Genomic DNA, 18,304 nt, shown 5'->3' with positions numbered 1-18,304 from the left:
CTCAGAGGCGAGGCGAGTTTTGCTATTTTACGCCTAATTTAAACTTTTCTGTTTGCCATCATGTTGTTGTGCCGCCTGCTTCCCACACACACGCACACACACACACACACACACTCAGAGTTTGTTGCTGTTGCCATTTTAGGTATAATACGATACGAGAAGGAGCACACAAGAAGTCGCTCGGTCGGGTGAATGTTACCTTGGCAGCGCACAAGGTGACAACGACGGTTAATTACCTGGCAATTTAAATAGCAGCTCAGATTCGCGGCAGATTCACACAGCACTCTTTATTTTCTATCTCTCTTTTGCTTTCGCTTTATCTCTGTGCGCCCTTGTTGCGCAGTAGCTGGGCTAATTGCCACACTCGGTGGCAAACCGTGGCAGCTAGAGCCGAGGCTTATCAATTTAATGTGCAACCAATGCGACCGATTGCAGCTGCAACTCGAGAGCACATGGCATTATGCTATCGCAACGTAATTGTAATTCACAATTACCATATTTAAGCGCTGCTCTCTCTCTTGCTCTCTAAATATTAAAGTCGTATGTAATTACAACAAATGTTAGTCCGTTTATCTGCTGTTTATTTTTGAATATAAAAAGGTTTCACATTTAGTATAACATGTGGAATTTCAATTGGATAAAAGTGAACAAAAATGTTAGAGACTACTTTTAAAGTGATTTTAAGCACAATGTAATTCGAGGTAATATTTTCGCTGTAGAAATTTATTTGCCGCGCAGCAGCAGAGCAGAGGAGCAGCGAAAGCGGGAATGGAAAATTGTAAAAAATGTTGGCGCATGTTAAAAAATTGCGCATTGTGTGTGCATTGTGCTATTAATTTGAACAGGAAAATTGCAGGGAAAATTTTATTTATTGCAGTCAGAGCTTGAACTGGGCTGCTGAGCTGCTCTTGCTGTTGGTGTTGCTGTTGCTGCTGGTTATGTGATAAATAAGTGTAAGTTAGGTCAGAGGATGAGGAGAAGGTGAAGGCGAAGGCGAAGGAGCAAAGGCGCTGCAGAGAGTGCGCATAATCCTCGCTGTAAGCTGACTGGCAGGCGGGCAACCTCGAATATATTTCGTGCACACACACACACACACACACGTTGCCATCTTGTACAAGCTGTAAGCAGGGATTGTTGTTGTCATGACAATAAATGATAAAGCCGCATGCGTAATTAGCTGCGTTTGGCACTCGAGAGCGTTTTGCTTGCTCTCTGCAAGCATTTTCATTAAATATTATTTCAATATTTTCTTATACATGTATGTATTTATTTTGTTCGCTTGTGTGTGCTTGCCACAAAGATGAGAGCTGACGAAGCGTAAGCTACTTGAGCAAAGGGCAGCAGCAGGCGCTGCACAATAAAAATTTATCATACGCACCGTTGACGTTGACAGATCGTTGAGCTGAGGCAACGGCGACAGGCGACAAGCGACAAGTGAGAAGTGAGAAGCGAGAAGCGACAGGCAATAGGCGACGAGTGTGGAGCAACAAACGACAAAGGACCCAAGGACAAACGACAGCAGTTATAGCCATGAGGACAGCTGCGCTCCTTAACTCCGCTCTGAATGTTTGTGCTTTCTCTCTTCCACATGCCACTCTCTTACTGTTACTGTTACTGCCGCCCATCCACCGCTTATTCGCTTGAATGCGCCACGCTTGAGTGCACTTTGCAATATGACAAAAATTTGTGAATATGAATACTGTCCTCAATGGCTCCATGCAACTCAACGGAGCTCAGCTCCACTCAGCTCAACGCAACGCAACTGAGATGAGATAAGTCTCAGTCTCTGTTTTAGTCCCGGGCTTTAACCCATTGTGTGTTTTCTTAATGCTGCAACCAGCTTATTGAAAAGCACTACGATATGTCAAATATTTAGCAGCATATCAACAATTAATTCCTCAAATCATCTTGTTCACAATATGTCTGAAGTGCACTAAGTTTGATCAGCTGATGATAAGATAAGATGATCAGCTGTTATGTTTTTAACTGAAAGCCATGCCAATTGTCACATTTTGTTCGTCGCGATAAATTTTTTCATCTTTCCAATCTGTATATCGCACTGTCATTTTCAAAAATTTAAATACGATTTCCAAATTGAACACAGAAGACAAACTCTTTAAATGTAAAAACAACTCTATATACGAGTAAATTGCAAATTGTTGTAAAAAGCAAAACTATTTTAGTGTTACCAGCTTGCGTTTGGAATTGGTATTTTATCCATAGCAATATTAAAACGTTACGTTGCGAAAATTGCGAGTGAACAGTGTTAAACGTGCAATGAGTTGATATTGAGCGTTATGACAACTCTGGAAGAGCTGAGCACTGCGAGACTTCGGCTGATTTTGAAATTCGAAGTTCGAGTGTAGCGCCGAAAGACGAGCACGTGCGCATTTGTATATATGTATGTACATATATACATATAGGTGTGTTTCTGTCTTTGCCATTGTTGCAGCATCATACTAAAATATGAATATGTGCAAATATGTATATATGTATGTCCATATGTAAAAATCTAACGCTACTATCAAATTAAACTATTCTTGCAGAAGTTGTTGCAGGCAGGTCGAAAAAAAGCTTCGAATTTTATTCAACGTTTGACTAGTTGCCTGTTGTATGTGTTTGTTGTATAAAGTGTATGTATGTGTATGTGTATAGTTATTAATGTGTGTGTGTGTGTGTGTGTATAATTTGTAATAAAATGTAGAATTGTATTGCTTTCTTCAATCTTCTTCCGGTGGTGGACGTTGTAGCTGCACGCTCAGCTCGTGGGGTTCAAGTAGTTGTCCCCGCTGGCCGACGAGCTTAACCTTCTTTTCCCCTGCCATCTGCAATGCAGCGAACAGAAATTGCGAAATATCACCAGGTGGCTGATTCTCCATCAGTTGAGCCATTGTCGCCTGTCCCTCAGCTTCTTCGCAGCCCTGCACGATTGTCTCATTTAAAGCATCCATGTTCATTGTTCGCTCCTGCACAGAGTTCATTCGGGCCGTCAATTCATGGATATCGTCCTCCTCGGAAATTCCTTTGCGAGGACAGGCTTCTGCGATGCCATATTCTTCATTGCTCGGCGATGCAGAGTCGCCCAGCTTAGAATCATCGAGATTATTCATTTTGAAAAAAGTTGAAAAAAAACTGAACAAGAGGAGCAAAGTAAACTTGTCACGTTGGCGTTCGACAATTAAAGAAGGAGATGACAATTAGAGATGGTCAAAGTTAATGTTACGTCATCTGCTAGAGATGAACTAGAGTACAGCATTAGTTTCTATTCATATAAAATAACTGAATACCCAATTTCAGTGCTGTAAAGTGCAAATTATCTTTGACTTTTTAGAATGCTCCTCTCCACGGAAATATTTAGCAAAGTAAAATATATTGAAACCATTTTAAATATGTACATATGTATTTTAAATCTCACTGTGAGTGAAGTTGTTCGCACATTTAATTGAGTTCATCGAGTTGTCTCGTTCTAACACATGCGCCATGCCTAATTATGCCATGCCTAGATCTTGCTCGCTCTGTCGCACAACTGCTTCACTTGTCTAATTGGAGAAAGCTCTCTGTAGATTCTATCCCATTATTATTTAGAAGGCATCTCCGTATACATATGTATGTATGTACATACATATACATATATATTTTTGATGCAGCCCAGTGTGACTGCCTGCCTCTATAAATCTATAAGAGATAGAAGTTCTGACGGCTCTTGTTATTGTTACTCGCAGATCAGATACATTTGTATGTATGTATATATCTACGTACGTGTGTTTCTGTCCTTGCCATTGTTGCAGCATCATACAAAAATATGAATATGTATGTATATATGTACATATATTCATTTCAGATTGCACACTACCGTGTCTAACTTATGATAGAAGCAACAACAAAGTATCTAAGCTCCGACAGATGATTCTTAAATATATTTTCAATTTTTATCTGATTGCAACCAAATTCTCAGGAATCATAAAAACTTTTAAATTTCGCTTCGTTTGTTTCATCGCTTTGTGGGGGCAAAAGTGCGAATGGCAAAAAAACACAAACTTGATCTGCGAGCAACAATAACAAGAGCCATCAGATCCTCTATCTCTTATAGTCAGGCAGTCAGACTGGGCTGCATCATCTCGGCTGTTGGCGCCTATCAGGAATACATATATGTATATATGTATGTATAAGGAGATGCCTTCTTCGAAATAATAATGGGCTAGAATCCACTCCAATTAGACAAGTGAAGCAGTTGTGTGACAGAGCGAGCAAGATGTATTCATAATTATGCAGGCGCATAATGTGTTAGAACGGGACAACTCAATGAACTCAATTAAATGTGCGAACAACTTCACTCACAGTGAGATTTAAAATGCATACATATTTAAAATGGTTGCAATATATTATATTTGGTTTTACTAAAGATTTCCGTGGAGATGAAGATAATTTGCACTTTACAGCACTGAAATTGGGTATTCAGTTATTTTATATGAATAGAAACTAATGCTGTACTCTAGTTCATCTCTAGCAGATGACGTAACATTAACTTTGACCATCTCTAATTGTCATCTCCTTCTTTAATTGTCGAACGCCAACGTGACAAGTTTACTTTGCTCCTCTTGTTCAGTTTTTTTTCAACTTTTTTCAAAATGAATAATCTCGATGATTCTAAGCTGGGCGACTCTGCATCGCCGAGCAATGAAGAATATGGCATCGCAGAAGCCTGTCCTCGCAAAGGAATTTCCGAGGAGGACGATATCCATGAATTGACGGCCCGAATGAACTCTGTGCAGGAGCGAACAATGAACATGGATGCTTTAAATGAGACAATCGTGCAGGGCTGCGAAGAAGCTGAGGGACAGGCGACAATGGCTCAACTGATGGAGAATCAGCCACCTGGTGATATTTCGCAATTTCTGTTCGCTGCATTGCAGATGGCAGGGGAAAAGAAGGTTAAGCTCGTCGGCCAGCGGGGACAACTACTTGAACCCCACGAGCTGAGCGTGCAGCTACAACGTTCACCACCGGAAGAAGATTGAAGAAAGCAATACAATTCTACATTTTATTACAAATTATACACACACACACACACACATTAATAACTATACACATACACATACATACACTTTATACAACAAACACATACAACAGGCAACTAGTCAAACGTTGAATAAAATTCGAAGCTTTTTTTCGACCTGCCTGCAACAACTTCTGCAAGACTAGTTTAATTTGATAGTAGCGTTAGATTTTTACATATGGACATACATACATATGTACAAGGTGCGTTCCAAAGTAAACAGGACTTTTTGAATTTAGCGCCCTCTGGTGGCGCCATATTTATGTCAACTGGTGCGTTAGAATGTGCTATCCTTTATCGACTTCCAGTAAAAATTTCATGATATTTCATCTATTGGAAGTGAAGTTATTGCGTTTTAAGTGTCAGTATGTTTTTGTCATCGGTGCGAAAATGAGCTTCGAACAAAAAGCCAACATTAAATTTTGTTTTAAAACTTTTACCGAAACGTTTCAATGGATGAAAAAAGTTTATGGCGATGGTTGCCTATCCCGTAGCAGAGTGCACGAGTGGTTTCAACGTTTTTAAAGTGATCGTGAGGACATAAATGACGATGAACATGTGGGCCAACCAAAATCCTTGATCACAGAAAATTCCATCGAAACTCTGCGTGAATTCATAAAAAATCAGCGGAAATCATCATTGAAATTAATGGAAATAGAATTTAACATCTCCAAAACATCGATTTATCGCATTTTGACCGAACATTTGGGTGTGTGCACGGTTTGTTCCGCACAAATTGACTGACGTCCAAAAATTGCTCAGAATTAAACATTCGAAGGACCGACTATTTGACCAAAAATCACATTTTAACCATCAACCACTCCCCGTATTCACCTGATATTGCACCGTGCGACTTCTACCTTTTCGGAAAAATGCATTTGCCGATGAAAGGAAAGCGTTATGCAGACGTCGAGGCCATTCAAAAGGCTTGCACCGGCATACTGGAGGCCATACCGGGCAACGAGCTAAAACACTCATTCGACTTGCTTTTGGACCGTGCAAAAAGCAGTATTAAAGCAGAAGGAGACTATTTTGAATAATATAAATTGATTTTGCCGAAAAAACTATTTGTTCTGTCTTTTTGTTAAAAATCCTGTTTACTTTGGAACGCACCTTGTATATGTAAATAAATGAACGTTGGAACTAACATGTGAATATCAATAACTGTAGAAATTAGTTGATCATTGATTATTTCTTATCAGGCTAGTAGAATTAATTTCTATCTTTTAGCAGTAGATTCTTTGCTTTCCGATTCCAACCAGCAGCTGTTATTTTTGTTTTAAGGTCTTAGATCGTTTTGCTGCCTGTAAATTCATCAGTTGAATCATCACATTATGACGAAGTTTCGTCGTCTGCGTCATTCGCGTCATCACTTGAAGATTTTCCCTCAGTCTTGTATGCTACAGCTTCGGTAATCAAATACATCTCTAAAAAATTATCCGGGAATGTTCTCTTAAAGCATGTATGTATATGTCTATAATTAGGTGGGACGTAGCGATTCGTATTACAATCTAGAATATTAGTGACAGATAAGGTTTATCAATTTTGAATGGAATAGGAATTTAATGTACTTCGCAGAGGGAGAGAGAAATGCTGACATCGCAATCGCAATTCAGTGAAAGCAATTAAAACTCTGAAATTTGTTTTAAAGAACTTTGCGACTTGGCTCAACTTGGTTCCTTGCTCGACTCGTCGCAGTTAGCTGCGGGCTTCAAGCCCAAATGAATCACATTGCGGGAGGACAAAGAGAACGTCGAGTGCTCGCTCGTACACACATGCGTTTGCAGTTACCCAAGCCCGATACGTTTTCATTTTTATGTAATGTTGCCTTTTATTTTAATTTTATCCGTTTATTTCTCGTGTTTCTGTTGTTTTTGTCAGCTGCCTTGACAAATTGCTGCTTCGCATGGTGTCCAGATGCTTCAGCTTCGAGGCTGGAAAATTGCCAGCCAGTTAAGCGAGCAACTTGCTAGCGACAGTCATTGCAGTCAGTGCACTATGGAAAATTTGATCTCTTTCCTTGGCATAAAGTCATTTAACCCAAGTATGCAAAGTTATTATATTTTGATGTTAACATTAAGAATAGATCAAAGTGTTCAGTTAAATAACAGAAATGTTAACTTAACATAAAAATAATACATGAAAGTGTTAAGGGACTAAATAACAGAAATGTTAACTTAACATAATAATAATACATGAAAGTGTTAAGGGACTTAACAGATAAGTTAACTTAACCTACTAAGACTAGATCAAACAGTTAAGTTATATAACAGAAAAGTTAATTTTGCATATTAAGAATAAATGAAAGTGTTACAACAGCAAAGTTAACTTAATATACTAAGAATAGATAAAACTGTTCAGTTTCATAACAGAAATGTTAACTTAACATAATAAGAATAAATTAAAGTGTTAAGGTACATAGCAGATAAGTTAACTTAACATACTAAGAATAGATCAAACTATTAAGTTATATAACAGAAATGTTAACTTTACATATTAAGAATCGATGAAAGTGTTAAGTTACATAACAGCAAAGATTTAATTACATAACAGAAATGTTAACCTAACGGTCCTGTCTTAACATATTGACTGTTAAAGTCAGCTGTTCCACATGCCATCATTGATGTCCATTTTGCAGGGCTTTTTCAAGTTAGTTTTTTGAAAGAAACTCAAATTTTGAGTAGTGTTACAGAAAGCTGTACACATTATCTTAGCGGGTGTCTATATACTACATTTTATCGAGTATTTAATTCCTAATTTTGAAAAATTTCTTTTTGAGAAATTCGATTTCTTAGTAAGCAACTTCTTCATTATCAGTTCAACTTTAGATGTAATGTGCTGTATAGAAACGTGATGTTAATCAGTTGCGTAGAGTGAGTTATGTACATACATATGTATTTCGTTTGAGCTATCATAACTATTGAAAGTTTTGAATTATTGAACGATTAAAATGAAAAAGACAGATAAGTGATCAAGTTTGACCGAAGTTCCAGACCCCAAATTTGTTGCTTAAGGGATATGCAAATCTAAAATTTGAAAAGACTAAAGAATAATAATTAACAAATTAAAATGTAATATGCTTTTGAAAGATTTTAAATTTATGAACTTTATTTTATAAATAATAGCAGGTTAATCTAATACTTTCGAAAATGAAATAGGGAAATAAAATAACACTAGATAAACTTGAGACAGTTGGAGTTATTAATTATAGCCACTAAAGTAGGTAAAATTCTCCATTGTGCATTGCACAGCACCACACAAACACACACAAAATGAGTTGATGGCAGTCTGCAAGAGAATATAAGACAAGTGCAAGTGTAACGATTATTAATTACTGTCAATTCACATGAATATGTATACATACATATGTATGTGTGTATGTATGTGTGTAAGTACGTATGTATATGTGTGTGTGTGTGAGCGCGCTGTCATGTGTTGACGTTGCCATCGAGCTGACAAGAGCTCCGCAGCAGAAGCAGCAGCTCTTGGCCCGATTTTATAATTATGTATTCTGAGACTTTGGGCCATCAACTGCCCAAAGGAATGTCGCACTCTCTCTCTATCTCTCTCTCACTCTTACTCACTGGCTCAATTCGAATATTCGGACGGGGCAAAATATGTGTGTCTGTGGGTGTGTGTGCTTTTGAGAATGTGCTTACAGCGACGTTAATAGCATTGCAAATGTCCACACAGCACAGCACTTGGTGTGGCACAAGACACACACACACACACATACACTCACACACACACTGACAGCTCTCGTCGTTGTTTCTTGTACGCATCCGTGGTCACAGTTGTGTGCTGTGGTCTTGTCTTCCTTTGTCTCACTTTTTAATGGAACTGTCAGCTTCAATTACCGCTTTAAGCACTGGCCCAAAAAAAAAAACAAGTAAGAAAGTTCCAGTCGAGTGTGCTCGACTGTGAGATACCCGCTACCCATTTTGCATAAGGGCAAAATAGTGCATTATTATTCTTAAAATGTACCAAGTTAATATACCCCTATAATATACCAAATTTCACAAATGGTATATTGACTTAGTACTACATTCAAAATATACCATCGAACACAAAATATAGTATACCAGATTGTCAGACAAAAACAGCCAAAAACCGGTAGCAGTAGGCGTGAAAGTAAAATTAAAAGTATTTTTTAAATAACTTCTACAATTTACTATAGTTATTATTGTGCGCACCAAAATTCGCAACTCTAGCTTTTTAGAATTACGCTTGTTATTAGATTTGTCGTTCAAACGTTACAAGTGCTGTCGAAAAAAATTATAGCTCTAAGTTTTATAGACTCTGAGATCTCTAGATCTTATACGGACAGACAGATGGACATGGTTATATTGTCTCGGCTGTTGACACTGATCAAAAATATATATACTTTTTGAGGTGCCTCCTCCTTCTGCACTTGATTTTCCTGGGGCAGTGTGCGGAGACTGGCTTCAAATGTATTCTTTCCCTTTATCCACATGCGATATTCCTTTTTTCTCATTTTTTCATAGAAACAAAAGTTGCATCACTTAACATAATATTCTATAATTCGCAAACTCATGATCCGACAAGCGTAAAATTTCTACAAACGTCTTTTCAAGAATAGGACTAAGTAGAAATCATCAGGGTTTGATTACAGGAGCACCATTTATGTGTCTTGCCGGGGTCTTTTTAATTGGCCTGTTACATTTTCTGTCGGCACAAAGTTATAATACCCGTCTACCCTCTGAGTAGCGGGTATAAAAATACATTTATTTTAAAGTAGCATATTAAAAGTAAGATTTAATTTGTCACATTTCAGATTGTCAATTAGTCGATATACTATAATTGCTTTTCTCTTCCTATTTCTTTCGTTTCAGCTGCTATTTACACCGGATATCATATTCATATCGCCTCCTTAGCAAACACTGGAAAAGGAAAAGGACTATGCGTCGAGTTATCAGCGTTGCAGCCACAAAATATTTAATGAATTTTTTGATATATAAACGATGCTACTACATATATAAACAATAAAACAGCTGGTCGCAATTTAGCTAGAGACATATGAACCAATTGAATAAAATTAATTCAATGAATAAAACAAAAAAGCAAAAAAACAAAAAATAAATGGAATGGATGAGTGAATGAATGAAATGAATACAACATATACAAATATCTAAAGCAAGGCAATAATAATTCATAAATTCAATAATAATATTTAATAATTATTTAATAATAAACAATTAATTATATGCATAACATTAAAAATACAAATTAGTTGTTATTGCAAAAAAAAAAACAAAAACAATAAAAAATTTTAATTATACGAACAGCAACACACTCAATATAAACATTTAACAATAATTAGCATTAAACGGTTAACAATATAAAATACAAGAAATTCAGCAAATTTGATAATTCATTTGCATTACCAAATAACAAAGAAACCAAACAATTTACGCCATTGTGATTCTTAATTTTAGACAATTATGCGAACAAACGCAAATAAGGCTTAAACCAAACCAAACCAAACCAAAACAAAAAATGAAAATGCATCTAAAAATAAAGCTTTAAGTAAAGGTAACAAAAAAACAAAAGCCAACAAACACACGACAAGAAGAGCTGAAAGACGAGCAACTGAACGCAGCAGCAACCACAAATCGAGCCATAAACGACCAAAAGCCGCAAAAGTTGAGAAGAAATAACAAAGAAAATACGAAATTACATACATATACATATAGTAGGCAACAAGCACAACCCAAGCCAAGCCAAATAAAATCAAACAAAAATCCAGAAACCAAACAAAATAAATAATTTAATAAATAAACAAACAACAAGCAGAACGCAACGCCAGCCGCCCAAGAAGAAGAAGAACAGAAAAATTTATGAATTACATTACATTAGAACACAGAGAGCAACAAAAACCGCAATAAATTCTTAGTTCAAGTCCATCCAGAAGAAGAAAAATACAATTTTAATGAACCGCCTAAACGTATGCAACATAAATTTTTTGGTCAGCGCAACCGAAATTTTCGAATGAAGCTAACGTTGCTGTTTCCCTTTACGTTTACGTTTACGTTGCCACTGCTCCCTTTGAACAACTGATTGTGTTCTGTACTCTGTACTCTGTACTCTGCGCGTAAACTCTGCACAACTCTTCAATTCAACTTTTGAAAACGTGAAACGCTATAACTAGAGATTAACCAATACAAAGCAAACGACAAACCCTATGCAATTAACATCGGACGATCGAATCGGTCAGTTTTATAAGCAACTCGTTCGTTTTGGATAAGCTGCCACTGCCAGTGCCACTGCGACGCCCAAGCTGCCAAGATGACGATGTGGCAGAGTGGCGGCATGGGAGGCCATGGCTCCCAAAACAATCCATGGATGAAACTGATGGGCATTGTGCACAAGGAGCGTCGCCACACGGACAACGTGCAGAGCCAGAGCGGTTCCAACGAGCGCAACTTGAATCAGTAAGTACACTGAATACACATTTGCATAGATCAAACCAGATCAGATTAAGTCTAATGTGCGCAAATGTAATATCATATTTTTATATGTTCCTGATAGGGTAGAAGTGTATTATAGCATTGGCAGGGAGGCATTTCCGACACCGTAAAGTATATTTATTTCTGAAATGAAATACCCAAATCCGAATGTTTTCCTATATGAGTACAGATCTATATATTATATAAGAGCGAGAGCTACAGCTTTTGGACTACAATTATTTTTAAAAACGAATATCAACTGTAATTTCACAGTTAGAGATTTTTGTTACATGATTTAGGTTTCCTAAAGATTTAAGTGCTATCAAATACACATTTTAGAAGATATTTATGAAATATTTTGGCTGTCGGTTCTCAATTGCTTTAGCTTACTCTGTGGTATATTTTAAATGTCTTAGTATATCGAAGTGTTTTGGTTGACAATCTGTTATATTTTGTACTCTCTGGTATATTTTGAGTGACGTAGTGTATCAAATTCCTTAGGTTGACAATGTGGTATATTTTGTATATATTTTGTATGTATGTATAAATGTATATGATATATTTTGAATGACGTACATAGTACGTCAAATTGCTTTGGCTGACTATCAGGTATTTTTATATTCTATAGTGTATATTTTGTACTCTATATAGCGTATTCTGTATGTAGTAGTATATCGTTATACCATAAATATATTATATATATTTTAGAATTTTTTTTTGTCTATTTTGTATATTTTAATGATTATACCTCGCGGCTAGCGTGTATCTCACAGTCGAGCTGTCCTGCTTCTTTTGATCGAACGATAGAGTTGTGAAGCACGTTCACTATTTGAAATACTAAATTGTAATATTAGCTGCCACTGATAAGCAACATTTTGCATAACTGAATGCGTGTATTAAGTGCTTTAAAAGGGATACGTGCCAGCACGCGTCTGTTTGGCCAGCTTGCGCAGCAAAGTATGCAACGTTTTGTGTCTTGTGTGTGGGAGGAGAAAAAGGGAAACCATGGGAAGTCATGAATATGGTATACAAGTGAATACAGTGAGTACTCGTAAACCATGCGGCAATTGCGCAATTAAATGACAACCCCCCAACGGTAAAAGTGTACTCTATGCAGTATAGTTGTGTGTATATACGCGTATTGAATTGTAACTGCGCTTCGCTGCCTCCATATGCCGCACACACAAATCAGTGGCAGCTGTCCCGCCACCTGACCAAACGTTGGCCAAGAGTGCAGTGTAGCGCCTCTTTGGGCCTCTCAAAATTGGCTATAAATGCGCTGAAGCATAAATGGATTTACACACATGCAGCTTGTTGCTGCCATTCCATTACCATTCCGCATTCCCATTCCGCAATCCCATTCGCATTCGCATTCACATTCGCATTCGTATATCCATTTCCCATTGCCATGTTGCATGCAATAACAAGCAAAAGTTGTCCTTTCGTGCCACGCCCCACAGTCCACAGTCCACAGCCTACATTAAACATGGCACAACTCTGCAGTAGGCAGTAAACAGACAAAAATAGTGCACAGTACTCACCAGTCAGTCACTGAGTAGAAACATTTCGAAGTACACTGAGTACTCAGTAAATTATAAATTTCTGCCTACAGGAATTGCATATAGAAGGCAGAAGAAGGTATCTCTGACTCCATAAAGAATATGTATATTCTTGATCAGTGTCAACAGCCTAGACGATATAGTCATGTTCGTATAAAAACACTGAATATTAGAGACTATAAGAAAGAGAGAGAGAAACTTTCCGCAAATCGGAAAAAATGAAAAGCAAGCTTTATTTGGAGCTTAAAGTTGCGATTTTTGATGCTTACAATAATAACTACAGTATATATCATTTTTAAAAATGTTGTACCGACCAGATAATAAAAATAATAAAAAAATAAATCATTTTATCATATATGGATGTCAAAAAAGTCTGTTGCTCCCACGTCTTAGTTGCTTTTGTTGGTCTATTTTGTACTCAATAGTATATTTTCACTATCAATTCTAGTCTTCGGTATATATCAGTATTTTTTGCTATTATGATTTGGTATATTTTTAGAATATTACAGCACTATTTTGCTTTTATTGAAAATGAATAGCGGCATATATTGAATGTAGTACGTTATACCAAACAAAGCTTTCGGTATATTTGAGTTTAGAATATTACAGTGCTGTTTTTTGAAAATGGGTGGCGGGTATCTTACAGTCGAGCACACTCGACTTACTTGTTGTTCTCATTACTTACTGCTTGGAATGTGGCAGCCACAAACTTAGCAGCTACAAACTTAGCTTATGCCGCTCAATATTTTATATTAAATATATGGCGCTTATTAAAATTGTGTAAGCTCTGCTGTTGCCTGTGTATTTTGCAGCCCACTCGTTGTCTCAAGTGGCCAATGAAACTGGCAACATTTGCTTGCTGCACTTCACTGTGCTGTTGCACGTTCATGTTGTGGCAAGCCGCCAGCCGCCAGCTGTCTCCTCGACTCCTCGACTCACCGCTCCTTGCTTATCTGCACAATTGTGTTCTTCACTTTATGTTTTTGTGCTTGCAACAAGTCAAGCGGAATGAGTGGCACATCAAATGAAGTGCGTTTTGGCTTTGTAAAATCTAATGGCATATTTAATGTTATTTCTTTTATAAACAAAAATATATACATATAAATACATTTTTATTTTACTATATGAATGAAATATAACTTTAGAGCTAAAAAAGTCTTGAATTATGCTAGATGGTATTCGAAATTATTTATTTTATTATAATAATTCTATAAAACTACTTTAAATTGTTTTCACTGACTAGAATTTTAGAGCTCAACAAATTATGGAGCATGCTATTATTCACTATTTTGAAACATTTTTTCTACACGAATATACCTCGCTTTAATGGCGACAGTGCGGGAAATGCGGGAGTTATAATGAAAAGCGCTCGAAAGAGAATAGAATATAATAATTTCTTTTACTACTGAAGTGGCCGTAGAAGCATCATCATGGTTATCACTTGAAGTGGGATTGAGGAAATTGTTCTGAGCACTCACTGTTCACTGGTTCTCAGTACTCCCATTGGGTTACCACTAACTTATACGAGTGACAATCAGCAACAGCAGCAGCAGCAGCACGAGTTGCACAAATAAGAGCTGAAGTTGAAGTTGAAAATGCAGCTGAAGCAGCGCTTGTGTTGGATTTAGTTAAATTATACGAGTCCCTGGAAATGGATTTAGCTTAACCGCCTTAATGCCAAACCACAACGCACTAGACCAATTTTACAATTTGGAGTAGAAAATGTTTCACATTTGTTGTTTGTGGCAAAAGCAAAGCAAATGAATTTCTCATAGATAACTGTAAGATATATTTACGAGATATGCAGAAGACTCTGGGAAAAATATGCTCAACATTCAATGCACAGATTTTCGAAATTAAAAAATAGTTATAATGTGAAAATGATATTTTAGTTATTACCATAAAACGTAGTTGTTAGATTTGAAAAAAGAAAATGTATGATTTCAGTTATAACTGATAAACGTATGATATATGTATTTATGTGTCAGTTTTTGTTAAATAAATGAGAATATTCCTAGAAAATTGAGTTGTTGGAGTTAAAGTGTAAAATGTATTAAACATTTGTGTTTTTATTGCGAGCAAATTGCGAAAGTGTGTTTGTTAAATTTGAAAGTAAAAAAATAAGTAAATGTTACTTACATTTATCATTTGGTTGTAATTTGTCTTCTGCATACTTTTTGCTGGCCAGGGAAAATGTTTTTAAAAGGCAACCAGCAACAGAAACAGCAACAGCACCAACAACAACAACAACAACAACAACAATAGGATTGGACACATTTTATGCATAAGCACAACGAAGGTCAGAGAGGCTGACATAAAGGGTTAGGCAAGGGCCCAGGATAGAGCGAGAGAGAAGGGCTATGGGAAAACAAGAGGTTGCTTGTGGTGCGACCACTTAAAACATTGCGCAGTGGCTTGGGGGTCACTTTCTATACCCGCTACCAGTAGGGTAGAAGGGTATTATCAAATTGTGAGAATCTGGTATATTGATTACTCTGTGGGATACTTTGAATGTAGTGCTATATCGAGATACGAAATGTAGCATTCGGTATATTGTAGTATTCTTGGTTTTTTTTTTTTTTAGAATAATACCGCACTGTTGTGCTTTTGTTGAAAAAGTGTAGCGGTATATATTGAATGTTGTACTATATCGATAATCCAAATATAGTCTGGTTTCTGGTATATTTCAAGATTAATACCGTATTCTTTTGCTCCTATTGAAAATGGGTAGCGGTATATATTGAAGGTAGTACTCTATCGATATACCAAATATAGCTTTTGGTTTATTGTAGTATTTTTGGTATATTTTTGGGTTCCGGTATCTCACAGTCGAGCACATTCGATTGTTGCTGGATGGTTTAGGCTTTACTTGTGCTTTAGCTGCTCGCAGATCTTGCTTGCTTTCTTTCTGTAGGCTACACATAAAATTTCGTAGTTACTTACTGGAGTGTGTGTGTGTGTATAGTAGTGTGTGCAACAGTTGAACATTTTCGAAATTTGCATAAATTTTGTTACATTCCTGCGCTGACTATGACTGTGTGACTGTGACTACGACTACGACTGCGGCTGTGTGTTGTAGAGTAGGTAAACTTTGAATTTATAGAAATGTGCATGAAAGTTTTTCCATTTGCTTGGGCGTTGCCATTGCGAAGCGCCTTTTGCTTTCTGTGTTGTGTGTTGATAGCTTCAAAGGCACGAGACTGGCATGTGCATATGAATATTTTATAAGCCTCTCATATATAGTGGTGTGTGTGTATGCGTTGGTGTTATTTATGCAAAGGGTCACCCAGTGGATGTGGCAGACGCAAGCGGCAACAGCAGCAGCACAAGAACTTGACGTGGTCGTAATATTTAACGCCAACGCTACGAAATACTTTGGACATGAATGCCACAGATACACAACAAACACACACACACACACACACACACACACACACACACATACACACACGCACATACAAAGAGTCACACACATGCAACAGCCACACTCAGTCAACTATTTTGCATTGAAATTGAAATGTCCGCAGCTTTTGTGCCCAATCATTGCGCATTGGTGTTGGCTTGAAAAGTAACACCAAGGTGTTGTGTGTGTGCTGGAAGACCAGTCGGAGGGTCTTTTAATGACTCTGACTTTAAAATTTACATACAATATTCTTCGAAACTCGATCAGCGATTGGATTCGAGTCATATTAGTTTAAATTCGCCATGGGATAGCGAATACTTTAAACATTTCTTGTATGGAAAAGCAAACTATACTAATTAAGAACCGTTTAGTGTCTCCAGTAACTAGATTGAAAATTCTTTAAGGTTAACAATTAAACCTGCAACACGCTAAGACCATTGCAGCCAAACATAGTTAACATTTTCACTGTTGAAACACCTCGATAAAACATTACCCTGATTCCGATTACACACGAATGGTATGACGAAGACCCAAAGTATATAAGTACACAGGAAAAAAACTTACTGCAATAAAAGAAACCATTCTTGTATCATGCTGAAATGATAACATAAGAAGATTAAGTCTTTTATCAAAATGCTACAGTCTTGAAAGTTAAGAATATATTCTTATTTCAGGAGTGAAAAGATATTAAAATTGCACCCAAAATAGCATTAGACAATCATTAAGCATTCTCCAATTTGGATTGTTTAAAATAAATAAAAGTCATTGTTTGCATAGACTTTTTTGTATACTATACATTGTTTGATATTTACGAGTAGTTGCGTTTACACATTATGATATTAAATGGCATATAGTATTTCTATTGACCTTATACTTATTTCTAATGGTATTTTTTTATTAATTTTAAAAAGACTGAGAGTTGAATCGTAGAATCTTTAATGAATAATAATATTTTCTTAATGAGCTAACAGCGGTAATCCTAAAATTTAGAGAAAGGAATTACACAACATTAGCTCTGAGAAGATAGAAATATCTTGTTTTAAGAAGCAGAAACGAAATTCTTGAATTTGAGAGCTTTTTGAACTTTCTACGGTTATTAATGTAATAGTATATCGATATACTAAATACAACTATTGGTATTTTTGGTATATTTTAAGAATAATACCGCAATGTTTAAGTTCTTAATTTAAAAAGTTTTTATTCATGGCATTTTCGATTTGGAATTCTTGTTTTAAAAATGGTTCTTTGTAAGATCGAAAATTTCTCTCTTTTATTCTAGTTTATAGAACGTAATATTTTCTCTCTGTGTAGCATTTGCCTAGGTCTAGGGCTAGGGATCCCAGTGGGTTGGGTTTTGTTAAGAGATATGGTAAGCGAGCGATTCGTGCTTGGCCAATGCCATTTACATTCAGTTGCTGTTGTTAAGCATTTCACTTGTCTAATTGCCGGTCATTTGTTAGGGAGGCAAGTTGTGCTGACTCCGACTGCGACTGCGACTTCGTCTGCATCTCCATCTCCATCTCCATCTGCGCCTCTGACTACAACTCAGCTGGTTATTCCGGCTATGCTTATCGATGCTTGGAGGCGCAACACGCAAAGCGCAACGTTTTTTGGCGAGTTAGCAACGTTTCGTATCGTGGTAGCATTGTGGCAAATCATTTTTCATTTGCCTGTTGAAATTCGCAACACTTTGTCTGCGGCAGATAGCTAAAGCAGGGCATGGGGATGGGGATGTGGATGGTGAAGAGGGGGGTCGGTGTAGCGGGTGTTCCATTGAACTTCGCTCAAGCGAAATTAATGAGCGCATAAGCGCCTCAAT

General features: G+C 36.9%; 1 protein-coding gene across 4 annotated transcripts in view; it reads left to right on the top strand.

Moving 5' to 3' along the window:
• The window catches only part of LOC133848465 (potassium voltage-gated channel protein Shaker), a 233,032-nt gene that overhangs the window by 57,935 nt on the left and 156,793 nt on the right, over positions 1–18,304 (top strand). For 3 of the 4 annotated variants that reach the window (XM_062284043.1, XM_062284045.1, XM_062284042.1), the window contains one exon: positions 9,910–11,508. In XM_062284043.1, coding sequence (XP_062140027.1) covers positions 11,363–11,508 — 146 coding nt within the window. In that variant the 5' untranslated portion in view covers positions 9,910–11,362. Of the gene's footprint in view, positions 1–9,810; positions 9,826–9,909; positions 11,509–18,304 lie in introns of those variants that run through there. The other variant, XM_062284044.1, reaches the window with a different exon arrangement.

This window comes from Drosophila sulfurigaster, chromosome X (genome assembly GCF_023558435.1).
Source record: "Drosophila sulfurigaster albostrigata strain 15112-1811.04 chromosome X, ASM2355843v2, whole genome shotgun sequence".
NCBI classification, from domain to species: domain Eukaryota; kingdom Metazoa; phylum Arthropoda; class Insecta; order Diptera; family Drosophilidae; genus Drosophila; species Drosophila sulfurigaster.
This window is presented reverse-complemented; position numbering and strand designations above follow the sequence as displayed.